Source organism: Salvelinus namaycush, chromosome 35, assembly GCF_016432855.1.
Source record: "Salvelinus namaycush isolate Seneca chromosome 35, SaNama_1.0, whole genome shotgun sequence".
Taxonomy (NCBI): domain Eukaryota; kingdom Metazoa; phylum Chordata; class Actinopteri; order Salmoniformes; family Salmonidae; genus Salvelinus; species Salvelinus namaycush.
Genome location: NC_052341.1, coordinates 10,671,769 through 10,689,301, shown reverse-complemented (window position 1 = coordinate 10,689,301; position 17,533 = coordinate 10,671,769). Strand labels below are relative to the sequence as shown.

Below are 17,533 nucleotides of genomic sequence, written 5' to 3'. Positions count from 1 at the left end.
TGAAATAGACTAGTGTTTTTGCTGTCTGTTATTAGTCTTGTTTGCTGAAGAAAAGTAACTGCGGACGGTTATTCCAACATCGTTCAAGTGTGCATCAGAATTCGGTAAGAAGGATGCACGCCGTTGCATCCTTGAGTTGTATGTTCTGTTAAGTTGAATTACCATAAAAGTGATTTCTATCATTCTGAGCACCGTGGCTGGACACCCTAATCAGGTTATGCATATGGGTCGGTAAAGTTCTCAAATGTCCGGTAAATTAAAATGCTGCTGGTCAAATGTCCGGCCTCACATTTTCCTAACGTAAACCTGGTGCGCATGTAGTCAAAGTACACCTGCAGAGAAAGGGATGAATGTACAGTGATCAACCGGCAGGTAAGTGGATATGTTGCCTACTTACAGGTGTTTCTCCAATGTTATTCATTTAAATAACGGTGCATGGCTGCATGCAGCAGGTAGTTTCCTCTCCAGTTTGAGACCGTGCCAAGTCATTTGATAAGCAAATCAAGTTCCTAAATGTATGTTCTGACAATTGCTTTGCATGGTTTATCCACATTTGATAAGCAAATCAAGTTCCTAAATGTATGTTATGACAATTGGTTTGCATGGTTTTTCCACATTTGATAAGCAAATCAAGTTCCTTGTTGTAACTTTAATGTGTTACAGAGTTAATGTTTAAGTTAATTCATTGAGCTGTATCTAAAGATATTTCTTTACAGTTATTTACATATGTAATTGTATTGGTTAGTATTGAATTACGCTTTTGACTGCAAGTTCCAGAATGCCTTGCGACAGGAAGTAGAGTGAACGCGCTAGTTAAGTGCAATTATCAGGTGATTGATGGTTCCTTTGCGCTAGCATCTTACTGGCATTGCTCTGTAGAATCTAAAGTTGTTAAATGTAACGTGATCAAGAATTATTACTAAAAGAAGCTTTCATATCAAACCCGACGTCCCGAGTCATTACTTTATGTTCTGACAATTGCTTTGCATGGTTTATCCACATTTGATAAGCAAATCAAGTTCCTAAATGTATGTTATGACAATTGATTTGCATGGTTTTTCCACATTTGATAAGCAAATCAAGTTCCTAAATGTATGTTATGACAATTGATTTGCATGGTTTTTCCAAACTCAAATGTTAGTTCCATAATGCAATTAGAGGCAAAACACCGCTGTCAAAAGCACAACGCACATGCAAGCGATTTCATGTGACGGAGATGAAAATATATTTTTGAAATTTAGAAAGAGGGGTGATTGTCACCTGTCTGTGATATCACCACCATTATCCTAACACAAATTCCTCCTGTAATATATACCATCCTTCCTATGGCATTGTGTGGTATTGCTTCCTATTTGTCAGCAGATGGCAGCGATACTGGGGAATACATTCATCCTCATTGCTGTCATTCTTATTGTATTAGTCTCACTGCAGGGCAGGGTTGTGATATTCCTAAAGTAAAGCCTGTTTTTCTGCAGCAGCTGAGTGGTGGCAGAAGATAGTAGACTAGACTTTGACCCTGACAGTGCTGTGGTGGTGACCCTTTTTAGAATTCAGGAACATTGTGTTTTCTTAGGCTTTTATCACCCACTACCGGCCGTCTGTCCAAGGAGAGACAGCGGGGAAAGGAAACGCTGCAGCCTAAACTCCTGAGAAGTAATCAGTGATTGACTGATGCCAATTCCTACCACACCCCTGGCTACCATGTGCTGATTCAGCTTGGTGGTTGCTGGTTAAAGCGCTCTCACCCCAGAGATAAGCACACACTCTCAAGCAGATTTACCGGGTGCTAGTATAACCCTAAGCCTGGTTGGGTCCTGGCCAGGCACCCAGAGACACAAGCCACTTTCCTACAGTACACACTCACTCAGGTTGAGTAGGACGCAGCCTCTAACTTCACCCTGGTTAAAGGATAATTATGTAAAAGTTGTACTCTGCAACTTTAGTAACCTCTGGGGTAATCTACACCCGACAAACAATAGTGACCTCGGTAACCTCTGGGGTAATCTACACCCGACAAAGAAGTTGCAGAAAAGAGTCTCTGCGCGATGGACACACTTAAATCAAAACATTTCAGTGGTTTAGGGCCGTTTCCCAATGCATCTACTACAGATTAGTACTCCCTAGTTTGTCTTACCACCAGCATCTGGGGAGGTCCTCTTCAAACTTGTCTATGTTAGGTAGCAGTTATAATGCATTTAAGACCCGTCATAAGCATATATAATGTATACGCTTATACATTATACATAATTATACATAAGCATGTATACGCTTATAATTTTTGTGTAAAGAGGAATTTTGCAACCCTAATCATGACTCAGTAGGTGGTCTGTCTTACCACCAGCATTTTGTGGAGGTCCTCCTCAAATTCGTCTATGTTGGCATTGGTCTGGAGTCCCTGGGGGTCTGTGACCACCCCCCTCAGCATGTACTGGTAATACTGTTTCATCAGGAGACCACCTTTCAACACCTCCTTACATTCACGCACCAACTACAGGGCAGATGGAGACAGAGGTTAGCATGGTTATCAACTGACATATAGCCTACCTGACTGAGCCAAACCGAGCCGAGCTGTACTAGGCTGGACTGGTTATGCAGCCACCATAGATGCTGGAACTGTGCTTTAAAGGACAATGTGAAAATAACATCTGGGCCAGCGCAGTGCGGTTCAGGTCAGCCCTACAGTGTGAATCAGGCAATAGAGATGATCATCACTATTCACCTCTCCTATTCAGAATGAGCAGGGCTGAGAGGGAGAAACAGAGAAAGTGTGCCTGCTGACCTGTTTGATGCTGAGCAGTGAAGGCTCCCCTGCAGGCCTCTGTTCCAGTCTCAGCTTAAGGCACTCGTGTATCACGTTCAGCAGGACGCGGCATAGGACCAGGAAGGCAGGTCGGAACGAGGGCAGGTCCATGTCCAACAGCTCCTCCCAGGAAACGTGCTCTGCCCCCAGCTCCGGGCCCCCGGGAGCGCCACAGGAGGACAGGTGGCGGGACAACTCCGGTAGGTAGTCACTGTACAGCATGGGGTCTGGGAAGTCCGTGAACTAGAGAAACAGACACAGACATGTTAGCATGTCTAAACTAAAGCGTGAGAGGGACAACTCCGGTAGGTAGTCACTGTACAGCATGGGGTCTGGGAAGTCCGTGAACTAGAGAAACAGACACAGACATGTTAGCATGTCTAAACTAAAGCGTGAGAGGGACAACTCCGGTAGGTAGTCACTGAACAGCATGGGGTCTGGGAAGTCCGTGAACTAGAGAAACAGACACAGACATGTTAGCATGTCTAAACTAAAGCGTGAGAGGGACAACTCCGGTAGGTAGTCACTGTACAGCATGGGGTCTGGGAAGTCCGTGAACTAGAGAAACAGACACAGACATGTTAGCATGTCTAAACTAAAGCGTGAGAGGGACAACTCCGGTAGGTAGTCACTGAACAGCATGGGGTCTGGGAAGTCCGTGAACTAGAGAAACAGACACAGACATGTTAGCATGTCTAAACTAAAGCGTGAGAGGGACAACTCCGGTAGGTAGTCACTGAACAGCATGGGGTCTGGGAAGTCCGTGAACTAGAGAAACAGACACAGACATGTTAGCATGTCTAAACTAAAGCGTGAGAGGGACAACTCCGGTAGGTAGTCACTGTACAGCATGGGGTCTGGGAAGTCCGTGAACTAGAGAAACAGACACAGACATGTTAGCATGTCTAAACTAAAGCGTGAGAGGGACAGCTCCGGTAGGTAGTCACTGAACAGCATGGGGTCTGGGAAGTCCGTGAACTAGAGAAACAGACAGACATGTTAGCATGTCTAAACTAAAGCGTGAGAGGGACAGCTCCGGTAGGTAGTCACTGTACAGCATGGGGTCTGGGAAGTCCGTGAACTAGAGAAAGACACAGACATGTTAGCATGTCTAAACTAAAGCGTGAGAGGGACAGCTCCGGTAGGTAGTCACTGAACAGCATGGGGTCTGGGAAGTCCGTGAACTAGAGAAAGACAGACATGTTAGCATGTCTAAACTAAAGCGTGAGAGGGACAGCTCCGGTAGGTAGTCACTGAACAGCATGTGGTCAGGGAAGTCCGTGAACTAGCGGGGCGACGCACAATTGGCATAGCGTCGTCCGGGTTAGGGAGGGTTTGGCCGGTAGGGATATCCTTGTCTCAGTATGTAAAATGTAATAAAAATGTATGCACTCTACTGTAAGTCGCTCTGGATAAGAGCGTCTGCTAAATGACTAAAATGTAAATGTAAAATGTAGCTGGGGAGACGAACATACAACACAAAAAAACTAACACACAGAATACACAGACAGGTTAGCATGTCGGCAAACTACAGAGGGCTGAGCAAGGTGAGGATAGTGTAATGCAGAGTTTTCAAAACCTCTGCTTCAGTATTAAACTGGTTAACTGGTCAAAAAGGTAAAATGTCAAAATATCCCTAAAAAGAGCAGTGTAGATTCCTAGCTAAATATCTTTCTGTTTACAAGTTGAGTATGCATGCAGTGAACGTTTTTTTTCAACCAGCACACTGATGTTGGTTTCATAGATGAATGACAACCTCAGCGAGGGGAACCAAGCCTTCCCTCCTAGGGCCCCAGGGATGGTGACTCAGCCATCCTGTATGTATATGAGTGGTTTTGTGTGCACACTGGGTCTCTACACATGACCACAGCTGAGAGAGCATTGAGACAGTATAACACATGGACTAGTCAGTTGGGCTCTGAAATGGCTCATTATCGACAAAGCACCCTGCAGTACAGTGGCAGCTTAGTTGGAAATCAATTTAACTAATTATATATGAATGAGGTTCATTTGTGAAGAAAAAATAATGATTTGCATTCATATTTGCTTTGCCAAAATGTGACTAGCTTTCAATTTGACAGAAAGCAAACATGAACAAGCTCCATTAAGCCCAATTAAAAATCCACCAGGGATTCATGATTAAAATGCATATAGGCCTGCACAATCCAATTCATGATGGTTATTTTCAAGGTGCATAACATGTATCAAGTACAAGCAGTTCCCTCTCATTTTGCAACGTCACAATAGCCACAGTGCAGCTCTGCGAACACAATATCCAAAAACAGAGCCAAAGCAAGCTAAGCTGAACTGGGCTGGACTAGTTACCATCCACCTTAGTTGCTGGAACCGTGATGGAAAAGACATTGTGAAAACAAAATATCTGAGCCTGCACTGTATGGTTTGGAATGGCATGAGTGTGAAAGGGGTTTTCAAACCTCTGCAAGGAGACCCCCAGACATTTCACAATATTGTTGTAGCCTTTAACTAGCTAACATGATTCACCTTATCAAGGGCTTGATGATGTGTTAAGTTGATTCAAGTGTGCTAGCTCTGGAATAGATCAAATACATGGAACGGCTGTGGACTCAGCGGAGTGGTTTGAAAACCCCTGCCATATTGGACAAATGAGAGACACACTGCAAGCTAAGCTCTCCTGTGGATTTATGACAACCTTTCGACCACTCAGGTCTTCATCGGATCTCAAAACATAGTGGAAGTTGTCATGTCAACAATTAACCACATAGGACTGCGTTTTTATCATGACAAAGTAATTCTGCATTTTTAACAACAAAAAAATATAAAAACACATCGAAAATATCTTGCTGCGTTTTGTAAACGCAGATTTAAAATGCTTCTCATTGTAATTTCTGCTCGGCATCAGACTAATTCTGTGCTTCAGTCGCACTTCTCCACTCAGATGAGAATTCATGAACAGGCATTCTATCAGCAGACAGAGCTCTGTGATGTGGAGCTACTGTTCTCCATCATTCTATCAGCAGACAGAGCTCTGTGATGTGGAGCTACTGTTCTCCATCATTCTATCAGCAGACAGAGCTCTGTGATGTGGAGCTACTGTTCTCCATCATTCTATCAGCAGACAGAGCTCTGACTGATGTGGAGCTACTTTCTCCTGTACTTTTCAGTGTGGCCAGCCTAGTTCTCTGGTAAAATACCAGATTAACTTCAAGAAAAACATCAGGAAATGTAGCTGGCTACATTCTTTCTATGATAAACATTAGACATAGGATGGCCATGCATCGTCTCTGCAAAAAAATACCTTGCTTTTCATTCTAAGCTCATTTACTTGTGGCTGCTAGCCAAATAGCATTGCATTTCTGCACCCTTTGGTGCACCCTTTGGGGTCTACAGGACAGTTTGAGAAACACGGACATAGGAACATCAATTACAATGTGCAGAGTCTCTCCCTCTAATTTCCTTTTTATCATTTGAAATACATCACCTGCTCAAAGACATTGGATATGTAACCTTCTCCTATATAAAATCACATGACAGCACTCTCTTACCTCCTGTGCAGGCGTGTGGCTGAGCAGGGCTGCCCGGGACCTCTGGAGGGAGGGGTCCATCAGCTTGTGTAGTCTCAGGATCAGTTTCCTCAGCCCCATCTGTTTCAAGGCCTTATCTACGAAGGGTCTGAAGATGGCTGTAGGGCAGTTCATCCCTCCTGTCCCTGTGCCCCCCGATACCACCTCCATAGTCCCCGTCTCATCCTCAGATAGTAGTAACCGAGCGAATTTAGGAGTCAAACAAGGGGAGAGTTCACCTTCTCCCGGCTCAGCTGTCGTTTCACCCCCTCTGGGCTCACCAGTTTCCCCCTCCTCACCCGCTAGGTCCCTGTCCTCTCCGTCGCTGTCACCGGCAGTGAAGGTTGCCGTGGAGTCATTCTCCTCGTCTTCTTCATCCTCGTCTTCCTCGTCGTTACCACGGGAACAGCGTGGCGAGGGGATCTCGAAGACGGGCCAGCCGATACGGGAAAGGTCCCTGAGGCCGAGGACAGTCGCCATAACACGAAGTTTCTGGTTCAGATCCTAAGTGAAAATATAATAACAAATATATGCCATTTTGTAGATGCTTTCATACAAAGCGACTTACAGTACACTTGTAATGGTTACATTTTCGTATTGGTTGACCCAGCAGGATCCTTGTGTTGCAATCGCAGTGTACTACCAACTAAGCCAGCCAGGAACACAGAAAATATGTTCATTGTTTTGCTAGTGAGAAGACATCATTTCTCCATGCATTGGCTCTCTACTAGGGTTGCAAAGGGTCGGAAACTTTCCGGGAAATTTACGGGCATTTTCCATGGGAAGTTAGGCACGGGAATTTTGCTAAAATTCACCAAAAAAAGTTAGCTTATAAGAGTGAACCTTTGCGAGATACACAAGGCAATTCTAGGTTTGTGGCATATTTTGGTTAAACGATCTCCAATTCAATGGAATTGCAACCCTCTGCATGCACAGTGCACTCTTACATCACATATACAGCTGATTCTCAAGATCTTGCACACTAATGAGACACTATTGAGCCACACCACTACACTGTCTGAGCCAAGGACTACATGCTTTCTGCTAAGTTTTGATTACAATACTGGGTGGGGTGAATATATTTTATATGACATACATTATTTTGTGTTAACTAGTAAATAGCAGCATACAGCAAAGTGTGTTTAAATCATTTCTAACATTCTGCTAGTTAGTTTTTGCTACAATGTGGGTTTTAGCTTGCTTGAGCCTGCTAACTGAGGAGTGTTAATTCACCTGTTTCATTTTAAAACATGTATCTTACGAATTAGTTGTTTAATCTAACTGCTTAACTATTTATCTGTACATGGAATTGTATTTGTAAAAAAAAAAAAAAAAAAAACTATTCTAGTCTTTACAGGAAAATGCCACGGGCACTATCTGATGTGTGGAGACATTTCACTGCAGCTAATGTAGAAGGAAAAGCTGTATGCATTTGCAAGTACTGTGCCAAATCATATGTGAAGAATGCAACAAAGATGCAGAATCTGGCCACGTGCATAAAGTTCCCTCAGCGCTCACAACAAGCAACCTGACAAAAGTCCCTCTACTTCTATTCGAGGTGAAAATGATGACTCAGACACCTTATCGATAGTAACAGCTCATGGTCCTCCTGGAATCACTTGTTTTTTTTGACTCAATGGAACGTAGTCAGAGATATGGTGATGAATGTCTTGCTCGAGCTGTGTATGCAACTGGTTCACCTCTGATGCTGACAGGCAATGTGTATTGGAAGAGATTTCTGAATGTTCTTCGCCCAGCATACACCCCTCCAACCAGACATGCTTAATCTAATAATTTGCTGGATGCAGAGTTCAACAGAGTTCAAGTGAAGGTCAAGCAAATCATAGAGAAAACAGACTGTATTGCAATCATCTCTGATGGGTGGTCGAATGTTCGTGGGCAAGGAAAAATTAACTACATCATCTCCACCTCTCAACCAGTATTCTACAAGAGCACAGACACAAGGGACAACAGACACACCGGTCTCTACATTGCAGATGAGCTGAAGGCAGTCATCAATGACCTTTGGACAACAGAAGGTATTTGCACTGGTAACAAACAATGCTGCGAACATGAAGGCTGCTTGGTCTAAAGTGGAGGAGTCCTACCCTCACATCACACCCAGTGGCTGTGCTGTTCATGCATTGAATCTGCTCCTCAAGGACATCATGGCACTGAAAACAATGGATACACTCTACAAGAGAGCCAAGGAAATGGTTAGGTATGTGAAGGGTCATCAAGTTATAGCAGCAATCTACCTCACCAAGCAAAGTGAGAAGAATAAGAGCACCACATTGAAGCTGCCCAGCAACAACCCTTGGGGTGGTTTTGTCATCATCTTTGACAGTCTCCTGGAGGGGAAGGAGTCTCTCCAAGAAATGGTCATATCACAGTCTGCCGATATGGACAGCCCCATCAAGTGGATCCTCCTGGATGATGCATTTTGGGAGAGAGTGGTAAGCAGCCTGAAACTCCTGAAACCTATAGCAGGAGCCATTGCACGGATTGAGGGAGACAATGCCATACTGTATGATGTTTAGACTCTGCTTGCAGATGTAAGAGAATAAATCCATACTGCCCTGCCCACTTCACTGTTGCTCCAAGCAGAGGAAACTGCAGTTCTGAAATGCATCGAAAAGCGTGAATCCTTCTGCCAGAAGCCTATACACACCGCAGCGTACATGTTGGACCCCAAGTATGCTGGCAAGAACATCCTGTCTGGTGCAGAGATCAACAAGGCCTATGGTGTCATCACTGTGTCTCGCCACCTTGGCCTGGATGAGGGCAAGGTTCTTGGCAATCTGGCGAAGTACACTTCCAAGCAGGGGCTTTGGGATGGAGATGCAATATGGCAGTCGTGCCAACATGTCTCATCAGCCACCTGGTGGAAGGGACTTTGTGGATCTGAGGCTCTTTCCCCTCCATCATCCTCCAAATCCCACCAACATCAGCCACCTCAGAGCGCAATGGCCCTTGTTTGGGAACACACACCAAAGCACGTAACAGGCTGACCAATACAAGGGTTGAAAAATAGGTGGCCACCCGGACAAATTTGAGGCTTTTTGAGCGTGACAACGGCCCATCCTCAACAAGATTGCGAAGTGACAGTGAAGATGAAGCCTCAGAGTCTGACGTTCAAGAGGGGGACATTAAAGAGGTCCAGGGAGAAGACATGGAAGCCTGAGAGGAAGACAACCAAAGCTTTAGTTTCTAGACTATCATTTTACAGATATATATTGAGAACGGTTTTAGGAGATGCGATGGATCATTCAATATTCCCTTTTGTTGTTCAGTGAAATCATCCCATCAAGTCAACTCATTTAATTAAGAGTTCAATTCGTAACTAAATTTTTATTTTTTTTCTTCTATTGGAAGGATTTAATCATTTGCAATTATGTCTACGTGTGATAAGGTAAAAGGTTTATGTTTGTCTCCATATATGGTAAATATATCCAATGCAAAAAAAACATCTACATTTAAATGGCATTAATATTAATTTGCATGTATTTCCGTTAATTCCCATATATTCCCACGGAAAGTTTCCACCTCGCAATATTCCCCAAAATGTCCAACCCTAATCTCTACTACTGTCTAGCTCCTGTTATTTCTTTGAATGTACTTTTTAAGCTCTTTTTACATCAGCAGTTGTCACAAAAAAGTGAATATCAGCTTTTTTGCTGACCCCAAAGGTGATATATTTATAAAGCTTACTGTGAGTGCTTACTGTGCTTTTCTATGCATTCTGTCACTCTACCGCCCCTCTCCTGTTATTTTGAACGCGTGTAAAACCTCAGTCAATCAATCCAGTCCTTACCTGTGTGATGTTGAGCCAGAGACAGAGTGCCTGCACCCTGCCCTGGAAGTCCCTGGCTGCGTACTTTTCATAGTCCTTCTGGAGGGTCTGCAGGGAAGGGTACAAAGCCTCCACCGACTCCAGCAGCTCCATCACCCGTTTAACCTGCTCGAAGGCCAGCCGCTGGCGCTGGAGGTGCTCCCTGCACCCCGCCCCGGAGCCCAGGGGCGCCGCTGCGTCTACTGCCGAGGAGGGGCAGGCGCTGAAGCCCCATGGGTCGACTGAAGCAAAGTGATTTTGGTTCGTCTCTGAAGCTCCAACAGCAGCAGGCTGGTTAGAGTCCCTCTCCTCCCCAGAAACAGTCTCTGAGGCCTGGGTTGGAGTCCTCTGTTTGGGACCCTGGCCTGGGCCTCCACAGCCTGGCTCTGTTAACACTAGTGTCCTCTGGGCTCCCTGGCCGGGAGATGCCCCTGATCCAACCATACCTGGTCGTCCTACACACACCCCCAGGGTCAGTTGTCCCAGGCCCATGGTGCTGGGGCTCAGGCTGTGGTAGTTGACCTTAAAGTGGAGCACCTTGTTGATGATGTCTGGGATTGCTTGTCGAGCAGTGAACAGGAACAGATCCTGGTCGTTGACGGAGCGTCTCGCGTGCCACGCCTGGAGCTCCAGCCACACCACCTGGAGAGATGGAGGAAAGGATGAGAGAGAGAGAGTCAGGACACATAAAAGTGCAATACACGATATACCATTATTCATCACCAGAAGATAGCATGAATCAATCAATTCACAAGTCAATCCATAGCTACCTCGTTGTTCTGGCCCATGAAGGCTGAGTTCTCCAGACCGCGCTGCTCCTTCTCCTTCTTCTTGGACGACATGGAAGTCAGCTTCAATAACAACCTCAGCGTCTCAAAGAACTTGAGTCTATCTGCAGGGCAGTCTGTCCTTGAGGTCTGGCGGTGGGTGCGGTGGGCCATGGGGTGGGGGATAGTGACAGGGAGCTTGCCGCTGCCGCACCCCAGCGATAGGTAGGGTTTCCTGGGGTCCATGTTGAGGGCTGAGCCTCCACCGAAGGGGCTGGAGGTCTTGGAGAGCGGGTCCAGCATGAAGGAACCTTCAAAGGTCTTCTTGTGGTCTCTCTCACTGGAACGCAGGGTGGCGCGTTGTTTTTGACCCTGCTTATAGTTGTGTTGGTGCTCCTCGGTTGCTTTGTTGACTTGCTTGTTTACGTTTATTTGGATCCCCTCAGAAGGGTCGGTCTGTTTCTTACCCAACTTGTAGTTATGTTGCTCAGCCTCTGGGGGGTCCTTCTCTCGGTCTCGCTCAGCCCCCTCTCTAGGCCTATAGGGGTTAGGCTCACTCTCTCTCTGGGGCTGGGATGGACTGGAGGGGGCTGGCTGATTGTCTACTGAGATACAAAAAGAGAGGAAAAAATCTATACTTATTCTAACCAATACAATAACAGAACCTTTACCCCTCAAGAAAATATACATGCTGTGGTTACTTTACTCACTGCTACTTGCTCATTCCAAACACCAGCCACTATGTTTGTTTGTATTTGTATGTATTAAGGATCCCCATTAGCTGCTGCCAAGGAATGGAGCTAGTTCCATGTAGCCATGGTTCTACATATTACTGTGTGCTTCCCAACGTCCGTTCTTGACTTGGGGATTGTGAAGAGACCTCTGGTGGCATGTCTTGTGGGGTATGCATGAGTGTGCGAGCTGTGAAAACAGACACCTCTGCGCATTCAGCATGTCAACACTTCTCACAAAAACAAGTAGTGATGAAGTCAATCTCTCCTCCACTTTGAGCCATGAGATTTACATACATATTAATGTTAGCTCTCTGCGTACATGTAAGGGCCAGCCGTGCTGCCCTGTTCTGAGCCAATTGTAATTTTCAGGAGGTACCATTTTGTGGCACCTGACCACACGATTGAACAGTAGTTCAGGTGCGACAAAACTAGGGCCTGTAGGACCTGCCTTGTTCAGGGACGCAAACTGGTGAGGGTCCAAAACAGTGAGAAAAGAAAATGATCTACATGATCAGTCTCTGTGTAAAATAAGGGGTTCATATGAACCCAACGGACCACAAAAAAAATAAAGAAAACAATCCAAATGTTTTGTTTCCTAGACTTTACTGCAAATGACATTCAAGTCGAGAAAAGAAAAAAACAATACACTAATATTACAGTTAGCCATAACAGTATTTATAATAGAATGCTTGTGACCACACGTACACACACAAATATTGCATTTGGGAGAAAAAACATTTAAAAGTAGGAATAGAATGAAACGGGCATTCTATTTTTGCTCTATTATAGTGGCCACCCTGCACCTCTCTGATTCAGAGGGGTTGGGTTAAATGTGATGGACACATTTCAGTTGAAGGCTTTCAGTTGTACAACTGACTAGGTATCCCCCTTTCCTTTTCACACTATAGTAGACATCGATCAAGTGCACAAGGCTATATGTGTGCAAAAAATAACATTCACTGAGTAAAACATTTAATAATCCCCTTCACACACACGTGTTACTGTCAAGTTCAACACAACAAAATCAATATATTATTTGGGCTACACTGCACATTATTACATTGTACACTTCCTGCATGTGGACATCTTTTCTACAATGTGCCAGCAGAGCATGATACCCTTTGTTGGCATAATCTCTTTCAGGCAGAGAGTACACCTGGCATACACCTTTTTATCCACTGTATTGAAAAAAAGTGAGAAAGAGGCAAAGTGTGTGGTGTTCCTTTCACCTCTATAGTGGCATCCAGCTTAAGCCCAGCTCCAGCTATACTTGATCCACTTGTTTAACTTCTTAGTGCTAGGGGTCAGATTTTTTAAAATTAATTTAAAAAAAAATAACGTGCCCAACGTAAACGGACATTTTCTCTGGCCCAGATCGTAGAATATGCATATAATTTACAGATTAGGATAGAAAACACTCCAAAGTTTCCCAAACTGTCAAAATATTGTCTGTGAGTATAACAATACTTACTCTGCAAGCGAAAACCTGAGAAAATGTAACCCGGAAGTGATATATATTTTTAACTGTGTTTCATGGCCCGTCTAACCTCCATTTAAAGGGGTATCAACCAGATTCCTTCTCCAATGGCTTCCTCAGGCTGTGACCAGGCTTTAGACATAGTTTCAGGCTTTTATTTTGAAAAATGAGCGAGTTTTTTCAAAAGTAGTCAGGTGTCCTCTGAATATTTCCTGCGCGCGAGAGAGGGGCACCCCATTTTCCTTTTGTCTCTTAACCTGTCTAGGACTGGGGTGCCGCTAGCGGCACCCCCCCCCCCCCCCCCACTGAAAAGCCAGGGCGCGAAATTCAAAAAAAAAAATTATTTGAAATATTTAACTTTCACACATTAACAAGTCCAATACAGCTAATGAAAGATACAGATCGTGTGAATCCAGCCAACATGTCCAATTTTTAAAATGTTTTACAGGGAAGACACAATATGTAAATCTATTAGGTAAACACCTTAGCAAAAGAGACCATTTTTTCTTTGTCCACCAACACCACTAGCTATCACCAATTCGGCTAAACTAAGATATTGATAGCCACTAACCAAGAAAAAACCTCCTCAGATGACAGTCTGATAACATATTTATGGTATAGGATAGGTTTTGTTAGAAAAATGTGAATATTTCAGGTAGATATCATAGTTTACAATTGCACCCACCGTCACAAATCGACTAGAATAAATAGATAGAGCAACGTGTCTTACCTAATTACTAATCATAAAACATTTCGTAAAAATACACAGCATACACTAATCGAAAGACACAGATCCTGTGAATACAGACAATATTTCAGATTTTCTAAGTGTCTTACAGCGAAAACACAATAAATCGTTATATTAGCATACCACATATGCAAACGTTACCCCAGCATTGATTCTAGCCAAAGAGCGCGATAACGTCAACATCGCCAAAAGATATTAATTTTTTCACTAACCTTCTCAGAATTCTTCAGATGACACTCCTGTAACATCATATTACAACATACATATACAGTTTGTTCGAAAATGTGGATATTTAGCCACCAAAATCGTGGTTATACAATGAGAAAAGTAGCCGAGCTGGTCAGAAAATGCCGTGCGCCATATTAGACAGTGATCTAGTCGTATACATAAATACTCATAAACGTGACTAAAAAATATAGGGTGGACAGCGATTGATAGACAATTTAATTCTTAATACAATCGCGGAATTACATTTTTTAAATTATCCTTACTTTTCAATACAGTTTGCGCCAAGCGAAGCTACGTCAAAAAAGATGGCGTCCTAAGCCACTAACATTTTTCGACAGAAACACGATTTATCATAATAAATTGTTCCTACTTTGAGCTGTTCTTCCATCAGAATCTTGGGCAAAGAATCCTTTCTTGGGTCTAATCGTCTTTTGGTCGAAAGCTGTCCTCTTGCCATGCAGAAATGCACATTGCGTTCGGCATGAACTGGAACGGTGCCCAGAGATTCACAGTGGCTCAGAAATAAATGTCCCAAAATCGCACTAAACGGATATAAATTGCTATAAAACGCTTTAAATTAACTACCTTATGATGTTTTTAACTCCTATAACGAGTAAAAATATGACCGGAGAAATATAACAGGCTACACTAATGCTTGGAAAAACAGTAGGTCGGTATCCTCCGCGCGCATGACGCACCTAGAAAAGAGGTCCTACCTACAGGATTTTTTCATTTATAGTGGCTGTGATTGGGCAATCGATACCATTCAAAGCGTCATCACGTAAAGGCATCCAGGGGAAGACGTAAGCAGTGTCCGTATACTCATAGGAATAACAGTGGCCTTAAAACTGACTCCAGAACAGGGGCCAAAATGTGTGAAATCTGACTCCATGTCAGGGAAATTGCTGTAGAATGAGTTCTGTTCCACTTAGAGACAAAATTTCAACGGCTATAGAAACTATAGACTGTTTTCTATCCAATAATAATAATAATATGCATATTGTACGATCAAGAAGTTTGTAGGAAGCCGTTTCAAAAATTACACGATTTCCATAAATAGTGACAACAGCACCCCCTAGCCTTAACAGGTTAATTAATAGGTTATGTTCCGGGTGAAATATTATCGATTATGTTTGTTAAAAACAACCTGAGGATTGATTATAAAAAACATTTGACATGTTTCTACGACCATTACGGATACTTTTTGGAATTTGTCGAACGGAACACGGCTTTGATTTTCTGAACATAATGCGCAACCCAAATGGCGTTTTTTTGTGATAAAAGTAATATTTATCGAACAAAAGGAACATTTGTTGTGTAACTGGGAGTCTCGTGAGTGGAAACATCCGAAGATTATCAAAGGTAATCGATTAATTTGATTGCTTTTCTGACTTTCGTGACCAAGCTAACCAAGCTAATATAAGGCTAGCTGTTGTAACATTGAAAGCTACACTCACAAAAGCTTGGATTTCTTTCGCTGTAAAATATATTTTCAAAATCTGACACGATAGGTGGATTAACAACAAGCTAAACTGTGTTTAGGTATATTTCACTTGTGATTGCATTATTATAAGTATTTTTAGTAATATTTTTGCATTTGGTGCCCTGCAATTCTAGCGGTGGTTTAGGAAAGTGATCCCGTAAAAGGGATCCGTAGCGCAGAGAAGTTAACAAGCAATGCATCATTTTCACCTAATTCTCTCATTCTGAAAATTAACCACATACTGTAGAGGGAAAACATTTGTTGACAGATCGTAGTTCTTTAGCTAGTTAACTAACGCGTTATAACTTGAGGAAAGGCAAGGAGTTGTATACCAGTTAATACTAGAGCGAATTGGTTAGGTTACTAACGTTAGCTCATCTGAGGTTGTAGTTAGCTGTCTGATTTAATTAGCCAGCTAATTTTCACACCATAAACTCAATTATTTGATCAATTAAGTTGGCTAATGTTGCTCAACATTTCTCTGGCTTGCTAACTGAGAATTTGATCCAGCTAGCAAGATACTTAACAATGATAACAATACTTGTTCCACTACACTTTGTTTTTCAGTTACAACTCATGAAGTACGCTTCATAACCTTCTCACCCTGTCTCCATGGTCAGACTTCTCACCTACCTCTTCGTTATCGTTCAGGGGATGCGCTGCTGTAACTGGCAAACTGCCTTTCCACTCTCCCGCTGTCTTTCCAGAGCGCGCCCTGATGCAGTAACTAGCAAAATGGTTGTCTCTTCTCTCTTCTTTTGCACACATATAGCCTTGTGCACTTGATCGATGTCTACTGCATTCTGTTATGTGAACGATTGGCCGAGCCTTGGATACAGCCAGTATTGCTCAAACACGCATCACTCGTTTGCTTACAGCCAGTAGTGATCAAAGCGCACCCGCCCCCTCAAACTTCTCATCGGATCTACACGAATCACGTAGGTCACCTATTTTGGATTAAAAACGGCGAAAGGTGACTAGTTTGCATCCCTGCTTGTTGGTAGTTGTTAAAAAGGCAGCACAGACTTTATTATTGACAGACTTCTCCCCATCTTAGCTACTGTTATATCAACATGTTTTGACCATGACAGTTTACAATCCAGGGTTGCTCCAAGCAGTTTAGTCAACTCGCTCAATTTCCACATTATTTATTACAAGATTTAGTGAATGATTTGTCCCAAATACAATGGGGAAAGGGGGATACCTAGTCAGTTGTCCAACAATGTATTCAACTGAAATGTCTTCCGCATTTAACCCAACCCCTCAGATGTGCGGGGAGCTGCCATAAATCGACATTCACGTCCTCAACCCACTGTTCCCCGAGGGCCAACTGCCTTGCTGAGGGGGAGAACAACAGATTGTCAGCTCGGGGATTCAATCCAGCAACCTTCCGGTTAATGGCCCAACGCTCTAACCACTAAGCTACCTGCCGCCCAATGCTTTTAGTTAGAAATATTTAGGGCTAACATATCTTGCCACCCATTCTGAAACAGCAGCTTTTTGTTAAGTGTCCCAGTGATTTCACTCGCTGTACTAGCTGACATGTATAGTGTTGAGTCCTAAGCATACACACAGGCTTTATTCAAGGCCATTGGCATGTCATTAGTAAAGATTTGTATTTATTTTATAATTAAAGGGCCTAGACAGCTGCCCTGGGGAATTCCTGATTCGACTTGGATTATGTTGGAGACTTCCATTATTTGTCCACATTTATTTTTCCAGCAGCAGACTATGATTGATGTCAAAAGCAACACTGAAGTCTAACAAAACAGCTCCTACAATCTTTTTATCATCAATTTCTCACAGCCAATCAGTCATTTGTGTAAGTGCTGTGCTTGTTGAAAGTTCTTCCTTAGAAGCATGCTGAAAGTCTTGTCAATTTGTATACAGTAAAATAGCAAATGTATCTGGTCAACCCACAC

General features: G+C 43.3%; 1 protein-coding gene across 5 annotated transcripts in view; it reads right to left on the bottom strand.

Annotated features, from left to right (window-relative positions):
* map3k4 (mitogen-activated protein kinase kinase kinase 4) overlaps positions 1-17,533 on the bottom strand; it is a 94,804-nt gene that overhangs the window by 31,645 nt on the left and 45,626 nt on the right. For 4 of the 5 annotated variants that reach the window (XR_005473593.1, XM_038974863.1, XM_038974865.1 and 1 more), the window contains exons 3-7: positions 10,945-11,546; positions 10,157-10,816; positions 6,325-6,846; positions 2,780-3,043; positions 2,336-2,488 (exon numbers count right to left, since the gene is read on the bottom strand). Coding sequence is in view for 4 of the 5 variants with exons in the window: in XM_038974863.1 (XP_038830791.1) it covers positions 2,336-2,488; positions 2,780-3,043; positions 6,325-6,846; positions 10,157-10,816; positions 10,945-11,546 (2,201 nt within the window). In the remaining variant the exon portion in view is untranslated. The remainder of the gene's footprint in view (positions 1-2,335; positions 2,489-2,779; positions 3,044-6,324; positions 6,847-10,156; positions 10,817-10,944; positions 11,547-17,533) is intronic. The other variant, XM_038974864.1, reaches the window with a different exon arrangement.